Source organism: Athene cunicularia, assembly GCF_003259725.1.
Source record: "Athene cunicularia isolate RWA chromosome 2 unlocalized genomic scaffold, athCun1 chr2_part1, whole genome shotgun sequence".
Taxonomy (NCBI): domain Eukaryota; kingdom Metazoa; phylum Chordata; class Aves; order Strigiformes; family Strigidae; genus Athene; species Athene cunicularia.
This window is the reverse complement of record NW_020799095.1, coordinates 98094474-98107960: the sequence shown is the minus strand read 5'-3', so window position 1 is coordinate 98107960 and position 13487 is coordinate 98094474. Positions and strand designations below refer to the sequence as shown.

The 13487-nt window shown below is 37.6% G+C and overlaps 1 protein-coding gene across 8 annotated transcripts in view; it reads right to left on the bottom strand.

Annotated features, from left to right (window-relative positions):
• The window catches only part of PIEZO2 (piezo type mechanosensitive ion channel component 2), a 259140-nt gene that overhangs the window by 52089 nt on the left and 193564 nt on the right, over nucleotides 1–13487 (bottom strand). For all 8 annotated transcript variants that reach the window (XM_026842250.1, XM_026842251.1, XM_026842249.1 and 5 more), the window contains 4 exons: nucleotides 6606–6849; nucleotides 5301–5397; nucleotides 3302–3461; nucleotides 619–708 (listed from right to left, as the gene is read on the bottom strand). In XM_026842250.1, the coding sequence (XP_026698051.1) occupies nucleotides 619–708; nucleotides 3302–3461; nucleotides 5301–5397; nucleotides 6606–6849 (591 nt within the window). The remainder of the gene's footprint in view (nucleotides 1–618; nucleotides 709–3301; nucleotides 3462–5300; nucleotides 5398–6605; nucleotides 6850–13487) is intronic.

The following is a 13487-nucleotide window of genomic DNA, read 5'->3' as shown; positions in this document are numbered from 1 at the left end:
CCCCCCCCATATTTCATCTGCATTGCATGCATTCATACAACACAAAATAGGATAACCCAAAACTACAGATGAACTGGACCTCTAACAGAGAAAAAAAATATAGCAGATACAGATCATCTTAAAGAGAAGACTATATAGTCATGTTGCTATGATACTCAGGTGTGGAATAGTTAAAAGCTGATCTTAAACTGTCATCAATGGATTTATATGGTTTAGAACAACCTTCAGAACAAGAAGGAGGGTTCACATATTTTCTCTTGATTTATAGGAAACACCTGTTTCCATTAAAATTTCATGTTCACTGAGGAGCAGGTAAGCCAGTACGTTCCACTCTAATTCTTTATGTTAACCTCATAACCCTTGGTCCTAGAAAAGTAATTCTATGTTTAAATGAAAGTTTAGATTCTGCAGTACATTGGTCTTTGGAAAAAATGACTAAAAGTACATAATATTTGAATACATAAGATCTCTGAATGCCCAGAGAGCAACTTTCATAACTGCAAAATCAAGTTTCGAAACCTTATCAGAATTCTATAAAAGAAGGTTCTAGATAAATACCAACAATCAGTGGAATACATGCATACACATATATAAAAAAAAAATCTATGAAATACATACTGTCTTTTCAGCTGATCCATTGATTTTTTTTCTTCTTCAATTCTTGCCTTTACAGCCTTGACAATTGTAGCTTGAAAAAGCTCAGCACCCCTACAGCAGAAGTGGGGGCAGAAGAAAGGAAAAAAGGAGAGGAAACATTAAATGTTTCTAATTTCACTTATGCCAGGTAATCACAGAGAACTCGATGTTCTCTCCGTACATGACCTCATCTTCATAAACCAAGACTAATCCAGGGCCTGAAAGAAATAATCAATTACTCCAGAATGCTAATCTGTTTACAGTCAATCCTTTCAAGATCTGGGGACAAATGCTGTGACCCCTACTCAGCCTAGAAGTTCCACTAGCAGCTGTTCAAGGAATTCAGTTTCCAGTCCTCAAGAACATAAAACATAGGTGGGTTCAAGGCTGAGTTCGGACTTCTTACACATCTCCAGAATTTGGTCTTTATACTCATTTCAACATTATAATCACTTTGTCCCTCTGCCTCAGACCCCTGGAAGTTGTGGGCAAATGTGGCCATGACGAGCATAGCTTCAGCTTCACTTTTAGCTTCTGAACAATACAGTACACAAATCCTTGAGCAAGTTTCTTGTGTGCCAAAAGAATATGGCTTCTAATTCGTTTACGAATGTAACTAACTCATTGATTTGGATGTCCAGATCACATCTTGGCCATTCTTAATCATTTACACATCAGTTCTTGAAGGCTCTCAAAAAGCCTCAAGGTCTCTGTCAAAGAAGTAGTATAGATTTAAAGCCTGCCTTTTGTCAAGAATTCAGTAAGAATTACTATAGTTTCAGAAGTTTACTTCTAATTAATTTTTCAACCATGTGTTCTGCGAGATTAAATATTTTTCCATGCAATATGCAGGATAACCACACTACAATTTTTCAAAGGAATACAATCAAGACTGGCCATCATTATTGTCCCGAACTATGGTAAAATACAACAAAGAAGGACATGTTCTCCTTAGAAACCTGATCACTCCTAATTTCTATTGGACAATTCAAAACTGTCACTGGATCCTCATTGCTATTGTTTGAATCACAATTTAATCTTATATAGGTGAGGCATTTGTATTTCACAATATTAACTTTAACTAGAGGACAGGGCCAGACCATGCTGTCTGACCTTCTCCATTGTCCATGTAAATTCAAAGCTTGGATTTCAGCAAGGCAAGCAGAAAAAAAAAAAAAAAAAAAAAAAAAAAAAAATTACATCACTATACATTTCCCTTTTTCCTGTAATATCTTGGCACTTCCTGGTCATTAATACATTTATCTTTACAAAGCTCATGACATAGGCCAGTATGTCTCCACTTCTGCTGCTGGAGAAGTCAAGCCTGAGTAGGTTCAGTAACTCACCAAAAGACACAAAGCTGGAAGTAGGAACCAAATATGTTTCTTTCAATCCAGCCCAGTGCCATTTATGTGAGCCTGCTCTTTCATTCTGGATGCAAACTTGCCAATTTATGAGGGATTTTGATACTCATGTTTTTTTCACTGTGAACAGTGTACAAAAAAATCAAAAAAAAGGTGGTATCCAGCAATCTTGGGCATCAGTATTGAAATTCATCCCAAAGCAAAAGTCTGAGAGAGGCCTTATAGGATGGAGGTATACAGCTAAACTTGTCCCTGTTTTAAAGTAATCCCTGGGGGGGGAACAAGAAGAAGATTTAAAAAAATACTTCCTTTCAGGACATGAAAACTAAATTTTGCCCTCAAACACAGAAATCAATGTCCATATGTTTTTCAGGGGAGGGGGGAAAGCCACAGTACATTTAATCCAATATTGACAAAAGTAATTCCTTAGGAATCTTACTGAAATTAAAACCAGAATTTAATTCCTGATCAGCCTTCTTATTAAAAAACAGAAGAATGGTTGTGCTAGTGATAGCTATGAGTGGGTGCTTGTGGGAAAGTAAGTCACAGGCCCAAAGAAGGTGATACTTCCTTGCCACACCTAGTCAGTGTTCAGTGATGTGACACTTCCGAGTGTCTTCCTGACAGTCTTCCTGAACCAGACGTCATAACTCTCCTTTATTTTCCCTCGTGTGACATTTTTGGAGTCATGATTTCTAAGGCCTATTGTCTCAAACAAGCTCTGATAGCAGAATATTTTCTTTCCAAGGCTTAGTAACTCTGGCATCTGCTCTCATACGTATTGATGTATACATATTGATTCTTCTTCACTGCGAGGGTGGTGAGGCACTGGAACAGGTTTCCCAGAGAAGCTGTGGCTGCTCCCTCCCTGGCAGTGTTCAAGGCCAGGTTGGACGGGGCTTTGAGCAGCCTGGTCTGGTGGAAGGTGTCCCTGCCCATGGCAGGGGGTTGGAACTAGGTGATCTTTAAGGTCCCTTCTAACCCAAACCATTCTGTGATTCTATGGTTCTATGATCTTATGTTGAAAGAATGCTGCAACACACACCAACTTTCATAGCTATTAATAAGTGCTATGAGAGCAGCACATGATGTTTGGTAGGAAAGATGGTTTAATTTCTATGAGATTCTCAATTAATTTGTTTTCTCATGTGTGCTTTTGTCAGATTTGGGTTTGCAATTATGAATTTAGCATGGATTGTTTAAACCAGTGTTAAAGGACTTTTGGTACTACCTATTGTAAACAAATAAGTACCATAGCCATGAGAGACTTGAACTGTTTCATTTCATTTTTAAAAACTTACCTTGATGCTAAGATCTGAGAAGCTTTTATATCTGCAACCACATGCAGGAAGTAGTAACTCATGAAGACTCTTCTTTGCAGCAGCAGGAAAGCAAAACATATACTGTCCCAAATGATTCCTGCTTCTCCACTGGGCAGTTTACAATCTAGATTGTTGGTTGCTGGAAAAAAGACACCATCAGCATAAGGACTACTGTATTAAGTGTTCTTTTATAATGTTCAATCAATTAAGTAATCTTAGCCTTTAAAATTATTTGAATTGAGGTAATTTAATTAGATTTTTCTTAAGAAAACTGACTTGAATTTCCATTTGAAGAATACCGTATTTTACAGCAAACTGAAGAGTTTCCAATAATGTGATATTCCATGAAAACTGAGAATTCACCAGAAGTGAAACATTTGCAAACAAATTCATCCTATCCTAATAAGTACTTGAAAACAAAGAATGGAAAAAAAGTAAGTTTTGCTAGCCTGAAATATCTGATTTCAGTATTTTCTGAAATGGCAAGATTCAATTATTTTTTTCATTTCAAAGTGACTTTTTGTCTTATTTTTCTTTTAAGAACACTGTCAACATGAGAAAGAAGTGTTTTATTTTTGTCAAAATTATTTTTTGACTGTCACCACTTAATTTTTTTTTCCTCTCCAGAACTCAGTTCAATGTTTCTTCCCATTGCATAAGAGAAAAAAAAAAATAAATGAAGCCACAAAACTACTTCCTTTGGGGTAGGAGGAGACAGGCAGAGAGGAAATCCCATTCCTTCCTAGATTTTGGCTTGGGTTCTTTCTTCCTTTCTTTCTTTCTTTATTCTCTAAAACACAGTTCTCTTGGGGATATTAAAAAATTAAAACTGGGTTTTGTGGAGCTAGACAATAAACTAAATGGCCTATGCTGCCCTGTAGAAGGGAGGAGAAGGACTCAAGGGACAGACTTTGCCTTGAAACTGGCTTTACAGTCAAGCAAGCCAGTCTATAAGGTCTGGAAAGTCAAACTCCAAGAGCTTCAAAGCCTGCTATGCCCATCCCCTGGGGAGTCAGAAACCTGTATCTAAATTTCTGTTGCTGCTCAAAAAGTTTTGGATACACAAGAACTACTGGGCACCATTTATCTTATGAATTTGCATCTTTGTATTCCTTTCTTTTCCCCTACTCCCCAATTATCTATTAGGATCAGACGTGGAGACAGGAACTCAGAACTTTGATGCAGACTCACTAGGATGAAACAGTTCTTTAAATTCGGCAAAAATGACTGAAAAAAATCAGGCATTTTCAAACCATCTGTCCAGGGTGTCAGGACAAAGTGGAGCCAAATTAATAGTTCACTGAGAGGTGAAATGTCTTGCTTCGTTCCTCCCTTCTCTCATCTCCATCCACATACACTATCGACTCCTTCCCTGTTATCATCACAAACATGAAAGTAATTGCAAAACAAATTGCCTAAACTCACTATGCCTGAAAAAAAATTACCACTTTTATGCTGGTTTAGCCTCTTGCCATTTCAGTGAACTGAACTGGTTTACCCTTTGAGTAACTGAACGTAACACCTGACACGCTGGGAGGAGAGGGAGTGTGCAGCTTGGAAAAGCTGCCCTCTCCTTGCAGTGATGGTGAGCTGACGTTTTAGCTCAAGTTATACAGTGGAACCATACCCTCAAGTATCACACCACCTGCATATACAGGGAAACTGTGTTAAGCACTGGCATCACCAAATTATTTATTTACAGCAAATGGTGGTTGTGGGTATGTGTGTGCGGGTGTTGATAGTTCTCTCAGTATATGTATCTCACTTTGTTCTATGACATATTTTCAATATTCTTTCATGTTAGTCAATATAGGACAAGCTGTATCAACTGAACTTGTGGGTACGATATTTTCACAGGGAGGGGGCACGACTTAAATACGGTAGAAGATTTTGAAGGTCACTCTTTATTTATACAAAATGAAATGAGAAAAAAGAGAAAATGAAAAAAATGAAAAATAGAAAAATGAGCTATACTTACGAATACGGTAGCCTTTAACTGTACAAGCCAGACTAAATGCCTGAATCAACCAGCAACTATTCTTAATTAACGATTCAATGTAGCCACATGCTCCTATCTGGAAAGTAAAAGAACAGTTACATATAACAAAACCTAGCAGAAATAAAGATAAGAAAAATATTGCACCTCTTTATATTGCATGAGAATATTGTGACTGCCAGTGTCTGAATTATATCTCATTAGTAAAACAAAGACTAGAAGAAAGAGTGTCTTTACCAGTGACATCACTTTTAAATAGAAAGAATTTGTTCTTTTGATTACCAGTGAGATAGGAGGTATATGGGGTTTTTTTTGTGTGTTTTTGCAGAGAAAGTGATATGCCTGGCATGTGATGCAATGCAACAGCTAAGCAACTTTTATAAATCACTGACTTAATCTTGCAAACATACGTGGACAAGCTTAACAAACGCATAGCTCCACTGAATTCCCAAGCATAAAATGAAGCACATATGTAAGTATTTAGAACATTTGCAAATTCAAACCACCCATAAATCAATTTTATTTCAGTACAGTAAAAAAAAAAAAAAAAAAAAAAAAAAGTCTGCTCTTTTTGGTCCTGTACTAAAAATGTTCAAAGCTAGAAAGCAATTGCCAGGAATAAATCTAAATTTATCTTTCAAAAATATTTAAATTACTGGCTTGTCTCAGTCACCTATCAGTGCCACTGAAAGAATCTGCTCTAAAGGGTTAATTAGTGTAAGAAAACCTTTAATATTCTGCAGAAGAATTTGATATTTAATTATCAAATATGTCTATTTTCATCTGAATTTCACACTAGCTCTAAAAGAAACAGGAATGCAGTTTGTAACTTTGTAGTCAACTTCACTAATTACATTATATCACTCAACTGCATCTAGTACTAGGCTTGAAAATTCTAGTTTTAAATAAAAGGTTTAATTAAATGTCTCCTATTTATTGACAGTATGACTAATCTTGCACTTCTTATTCATTTCTCACTCCACTGAGGTTTACACAAGACTTCTAAGGAAATGCTTTACTGGGTAAAGAAATCAGAACCTGGCCCTTCGAAAATAGGTTGTGAGCTTTCACAGAGCCCAACTAAATACAAGGATGCACATTTTCCTATAATGTATATGCATTAACCATTCCCTGGATATGCACTTGAAGTTTCTGAAGTAAAATGGAGCCTGCTTTGTGCTTGCAGAAGGCTGTGGTCCTGAAAAAGGATTTTTAATGACCACTCGATGCACTGTGCACACTTCTAATCAAAGTGCTGATGGCAGAGGAAAGGCAGCAGCTACTTACTGAGAGGATGTTCTTCATTGTGATCACAAAGACATTGTAGGCAATCAGCCAGTCCCAGTAACGCAGGATGCTTCTGATGGGCTTCAGCAACAGATCTCCACCAAACAGAAGGAAATAAAAGCAAGCTACCAAGTAGCCCATACAGAATATGCTGATCCTTGTGGTTCCCGTTATGAAGATTATAGTAAGCACAAACCAGAAGAGGTAACTAAATATTATCACCTTATACATGTCTAAGTAGGATCTGGAAGTAAAAGAAGGAGAAAAAGTTATGATTTTCTGAGGGCAATGCTACCTTTCCTCTTTATGTGCTATTGTCTGACACTTGTGCCTAAGGTCTTCTGGGCATTCTTGTCCCACTTCAGCATTGGCACACCTACTTAAGACTAACACTGTCAGTGGGTCAAGCCCACTCATGCATCTGCCTGGCCCATATACTGCATTCTAGCTCATTCATATGCATAAGCACCTTGCTACACATGTCCAGGGCACTTTGCATCATGCAGGATCAAGCCTTGTATCATGAAAGGGGGAAAATGTTCTCATCAATCTTCATGATAAAGAGATATCATCTGGCAACACTACATATGCAATTTAAATGCTATCTGAGATAATCTTTTAAGAAGTCTGAGCAATATTATAGCAAATCTATCTTAAAAAGTCAGATACAGCACTCCACTAAAACCAATTCTGTTTTATTGATGTCTTCTAGGGAATTCAGTCTGGTTAAAAGCCTGGTTTTCAGACGGCTGCTAAAAATATCTTTCTCAAATGGAGATCAACTGTGAAAGTTTTGAGAAGAACAAGGTTTCTACAGAACATAAATGTGATAGAATTTATTGAAACATTTGCCAGGAAGCTACGAGACAGAGCTACCTGAAATCAGCCTGGCCCACAGTGGGAACGAGTGAGAAACAATTTGGTATTTTCAGATTCCTTAAAATCTTGACTTAATATTGACTCAGTGTGCTTTCAAATAAGAATATCTGCCAAAGGCAATACCAAATACTACGTATAGCTAAACACTGAAAAACCAACTAATTCCTAGTTTCCCCCTGTTCAGTGTTTTGATTCCAGATGTAGCCGTGTTTTCAGGGTCTGTCCAACCAGGCTGCAAAACTAGATTTGTCAGTAAACAAAGGCAGGGAGACAGAACTATAGGAGTACACATATACCTAAGCCAAACCATGTAAGGAGTAAATGAACTAAATGCACTGTATGAAGCCACATAAAAAGGCCCCTGCTGCTTGATGTTCTCAGGCTCAGAACTTTCTAGGAGTATGTATTTATAGTCCTACATTTATAGGCTTGTATTATACATTTCACTTGCTGAAGCCAACTAGAGAGGCATTTAACAAAAGGTAATGAGAAAGCTCCTTTATGTTTATTTCCCACAAACATTTAAGAAATTTATGGACTACTGCCTGTGAAATCTAAAAATGTCATGGCTTTAGAGACGCTACTGGCTTTTGGGTGATAAAACATTAACAAAAAATCAGTATACACTGGGAAAATAAAGAAGTGGAAGACATCAGTAGAACAGGTCTTCACTAACTTAATATGCACTGGAAATGGTGCTCTCACTGTTTGTCCAGAAAAAAATATCATAATATTTGGTATTCCTTTAATAGTAACTATTGATGTGTGGGATGCCTAGGAAGAAATCACCTTCCCAACACTGCTCTATCAATTGCAATATTTCAGAAATCTTGACCTCTGCTAGAAACAAAATGCATCAGCATCCTTTAGGAAAAGCCCAAAATGGAACTGAATTGATCAAACAAATAGCAATATCTTAATACTCTTCAATAAAAATGGACTCTGACTCTTAAAGACAACTGGAACTGACTGTATCCAGACTTTCTGACATATACACATGGCATTTGGTTTAGTCACAGTCAAACAGGAGACTCTCAGATTAAAATTTCCAGAAATTAGAGAGAATATGAAAAGGAAGATAATAATTTAGCTATTTTTCACTATTTTTTAACCATTTACTACATTTTAGCAGTCATCTAAAAAATTAATACATCTTTTCTTCTCATTTTCAAAATATACACTAAATATAATAGAACTGGACATCTCTAAACCAAACAGCAGAACAGGACGTAAAGAAAAACTTCTCAAAAGGCATGAGGCAATACAACTACGTCAAGTCACAAATGATGTAGTTCTTAGAGATGGAAATAATTCTGATTTTTATAAATATGCAATTACAAGAAAAACTCTATCATAAAAATGTCTCTCAAGAATTCATCCTGGAGTGGAGATGTCACAAAATGTATTTGGACAAGTCATCCAGGGCACACCTAACCAATGAATATCACCAACCATCCCAGGTACCTCTGTGCTGGCCCAAGAACAACGCACATAGTGGACAGAACCACTCGTGTAGTCTCAGGTCGATAAAAATATGCCTGAAATCACACTTCTTTCAGTTGCAATATGTCTTTCAGTTGCAACTCCTTGTCTGTTAAAGTGTGGTCATCATCCCCCTAATTTTCCTTAATTGTTTATAATGATATAGGTAGGTCAAGTGCTGCAAAAGCAGGAATGAAGACATGTCTTGGTAGGGAATTTCTCAACATACTGCCTCTCAAATCACTTGATACATTCTCAGATATAAGTCTTTAAATTTGGCTTTGAACCCCAGAAAGTTATGAAGTGAGGAGTTTCAGTTCCTTGCTCTGGAGATTATAATGCAACAGTGGGAAGCTGAAGCATAAAGCCACCCCAACAGCTAAGAAGATCCTGCACAAACCCAGAAGGTCACTAAGGGTGCTTACCCTCTGTTAGAAAACTTCACAGACAGCAGAAAACACTTAGTCTTGGATAGAACATACCATAATTTTATGTTTTCACTGCAGACCACATGGGTCATTAGTCTAATGCCATGTAAACCTTCCAAACCTCATCTTCTAAGTGGTCTTTAAATCCACATCCAGTTACAGAGAGGAGAGGCCACCCTCAGAATGTGATATTTGACAGTACACTTAGGAAATCTGAGCAGTTGCTTCCCAAGTGGACAGTGCCACTCCCCTTCATCCCCTCATCTCTGCATTTCAGCCCCTTCTTTGGCTTTGACACTTTGAACTGGTTTCAAGAAGCAAATATGCAAAAGCAAATTTATTTTGGTGGAGGACTTTTCTGTCCATTCAGCTATGAAGCACCTCACTGTTGGTGTGATGAATGCAAAGGTGGGAGAGTGTAGCTGGAGGCCAGGAATACAGCCACACATCTGAGGAAGATTAGCCACTACACCAGTGTACCAAGCACATCAGACTATGGATTTGATAGCACAATAACCTCTGAATGAGAAATTATACAGAAGAAACATGAAAGATGAATGAAAAATAAAAAAATGTTGATTTGCCAACTGTGTCATTAGCAGAATCCACTGATACTCTGTATAACATTTTGGAAAAATTTACTGTTATCAGTTTGCTCAAAACGAATGAAGATAAAGTCTGAAGTTCATTCCACTCATCCATCAAAGCTACTGTAAGCTCAGATGGTTCTCCATAACAAATGATGTAGTATTTTTTTTTTCACTAAAGCTTGATCAGTCTTATCATGATTGTTTCAATATATTATTTCCCCAGGAATTAATTTTTAACTGTAATACAATCCAGCCTGTTGCAAAAAGATTGCTCTAGGTGTAGTTGTTTTCCTGGCATGCTCAATGATGTGTTTGGCTGTGGACAGCCTAGTGTCCAGAGCTCTGCCTGCAGGCACTGAGAGGTGCTGATGCTGCAGCTGATAACCCCTTCGAGGAAAGGTGTTTATTCTCAGACAGAGCTTTGGAGTTTAGGGAAAGAACACACCTCTGCTTACACACTGGTGAGAGCCTGTTGTGCTGTTGCCCCAATCAATATAGCTCAATGCTGCTTCTTGCTGGAGGAGCTGCTGTTCTGTAGCTTTGTTGCCTTTCCTTATCAGACACCTGTTTTGCTTTGAATGTGGCCACCCACATCCATATAAACTGGAGGGTCTTCCCGCAGCCCTCTTCTGATGACTTCCCTCTCCTCCAGGCATATTATCCCTATATATGTGCATTATGTAAGCTAAGTCTACTCCCAAAATTTCTTCTTTCCCCTCTTCCCTATCTCCTATTCCTTACATTCTTAGCAGCCTGTGTGACCCTGCATTACAGTCCATTTCCTCTTCCAATCCCAACATTCCTGATTTCTCACCAAGCCTCCATCCCCAAAGCCTTTCCCTGTAGCTCCATTTCAGCCTTCAGGAGGCAGTTTCCCTTTTCCAATAGCATCATCAAACCTTCTGAAAATTAGCTCCCTTATTTCAATGGACTTCTTCAAATTTAGTGTTGTGGATCCTATAGGTCTTAGTCCCTACTATTTTTGTTAAGCCCTATCCCAGGACTGATATTCTCTTACTCTCACCCTCTTACCAGTGAGGTCCTTCCTTCCTGCTTCTATCCATTAAAAAAATACCCAAATATAAACTGTGTTATTTGCTGAGGCTCATTTTATTAGCAACAAGATGTTTATCTGCTTTATACAACAAATATGACAGGACGCCTGTAATGACAACTTGCAGATCCTCTCTCACTATAAGTTAGAAGAAGTGTAGTTCCAAGAAAGGCATCACAGTTGCCTTTGAAAGACTTCACATGACTCACCTGGTGATGGTTCCCAGGTATTAAAGGGGACAGTTCAATGACTGGCTGTTAATATTGTTTCTGCTTTTAAGAGGAAAAAAGTAGATTACAATCCCAATTTTTTTCCCTGTCAACGTCTAGGAAAACGTCTGAAAACTGCTTGGGAACTGAAATGAGAATTTTCCAACATTAGAGACTGTGGGAAAGGATTATCCCCAGTAAAGTTGCTTTAAATCTTGTTTCATTTTAAAAGCTCCTACGTTTATTCTTCAGTTTTATTTCTGTTTCAAAGCCCTTTGGTTGTGCTATCCCTTTGGGGTCAAGCATATATCCCCTGAGAAATCTGGGGGTGGAAAGACAAGAAAAGTTCAGGAAATCTCTTCCTTAGACTGTATTTATCATTGTTGAGCCCAAGTATTTCTCCAGAGAGAAGAAAATGAAGCATTTGGAAATATGTTCTTTTTCTGCCACTGTTTATATTGCAGTTAAAACCTTTTTATCCATGCCTACTAGAACAGCGACCAACTAGCATCTTTTCAAGATCAGAAAGGGTGCTTTGGTCTACAACTGCCACTTCTTTTACATGGCAGTAAATACACATCGGGCTTCTCAGAAAACACATGAAAATACTAGGCACCCATGTTTTTTACACTTTGTAATTTATTCATAACCAGGTTGTCTTCACCTATTTGTTTGGCTCTTTCTGATTGATTTCTGGAGAAATGCCATTTTTCTTTTCACTTGCTTGGATAAGCTTTGAACCAAGTTCTTTTCCATGTTACTAAATATTTAGACCATTCTGAAACATCTATAGCAAAGTGTAAGAAATGCTTTTAGACAAAGCCCTTTCAGCTCTGCATTGTCTTGGATGAAGGCCAGATACATACATTTTCTTCCGAGGTATACCTTTGGTAGATTCTCCAGAGCTTGAGAGTCCTTCTTTTAAAGATTTGTCAGACATTCTCTGGTGCTTCTTTGAAGCAAGTTAGGCATTTAAGACTGCATATGAGCAGTGCAAACTCTCAAAAATAACATCATCTAAAGCCTGGGAAAATCTGATTTTAGTGAAAGCTTTGAAAAAGATACTTAAGGGCTCAAAGAAAGGAAAGATACTATAAAGAACACAAGATCTGTTATGCAGTTTATAGTAAAGGAAGGTCTGTTTATACGTATATTCACCACACTGTTCTACAAGTATGTTCCCATTACAGATTCAGAAAACTAGCACTACAGACAAAAAAAATATTACAGCTTACCTGCCCTAGCATCTACAAGAAAGGATATCATAAACAGGAATTTCCTCTGTTCCTGAAATTAATGGGTTTTCTATTCGTTTGATGGATTTTTCAAACAAAAACGCCCCTGCTCTGTGTCTTTCTCTGCCTTGTTCTTTTCATTCTACTTCTTATTCACACAACATAAAACTATCACATGAAACAGTCACACAGATTTTCTATATTCGGCTGGAACAAGTATAAAGTGATCATAGTTTATTTGTTCAGCTCACCAGTACTAATGGGATTCTTTAATTTTCTGTTTTTTTGGTACTCTCCACCAGCAATGTTATTGCTTAATAGAAGTTGCAAACTCCCAGTTAAATGATTGAATATCATTAAACATTATCATTAATACACAGATCTATTTTGTCAGCATGTGCCAAACAGTAATGTTTGAATGGATGTGATGCCACCGATTACTTCAAGCTGATGCATATTATGCATATGAACCAAAACATATAACTTAAAGGATTGTGAAGAGGCAACAGGCCATTTCATCTTGGACTTTGCTTTCCATTATAAACCTGACTCTGATTCCCATCCAAAACCTTCAAAGAACATCCTCTGTGTTTCAAACTTTTCATGCTTGGCCATTTGGGAGTATCTTCTACAGATGACCAGAAATACCTATCAGATTCCAGGGAACTTTAAGAAGATGCCAAAAGAGGCTGCTTAAAAAAGCAGTGATTTTCTTGCCTCTTTTCCCCTTCGAAGACAGCCTTAAAACTGACTCTTTTTTTTCCTTTTTTTTTTTTTTTTTCTGGACTAAGTGGGGATAATTTGATTTTTTCTTTCTCCCAGCAACCATGTCACCAGTGATGGTCTTTGCCAGTGACCAATCATCACATCAGTGTGCCTGATGCAACTGCTGTATTAGCTTTTGATAAGATGGACACCACTGCAGTGGCAAGACAAAAACCTCAGGCAATTCCCCCTACACGTTCCTTTTAACAAAGCCCTGTTTGGCAGATGTCTTTTAGAAAG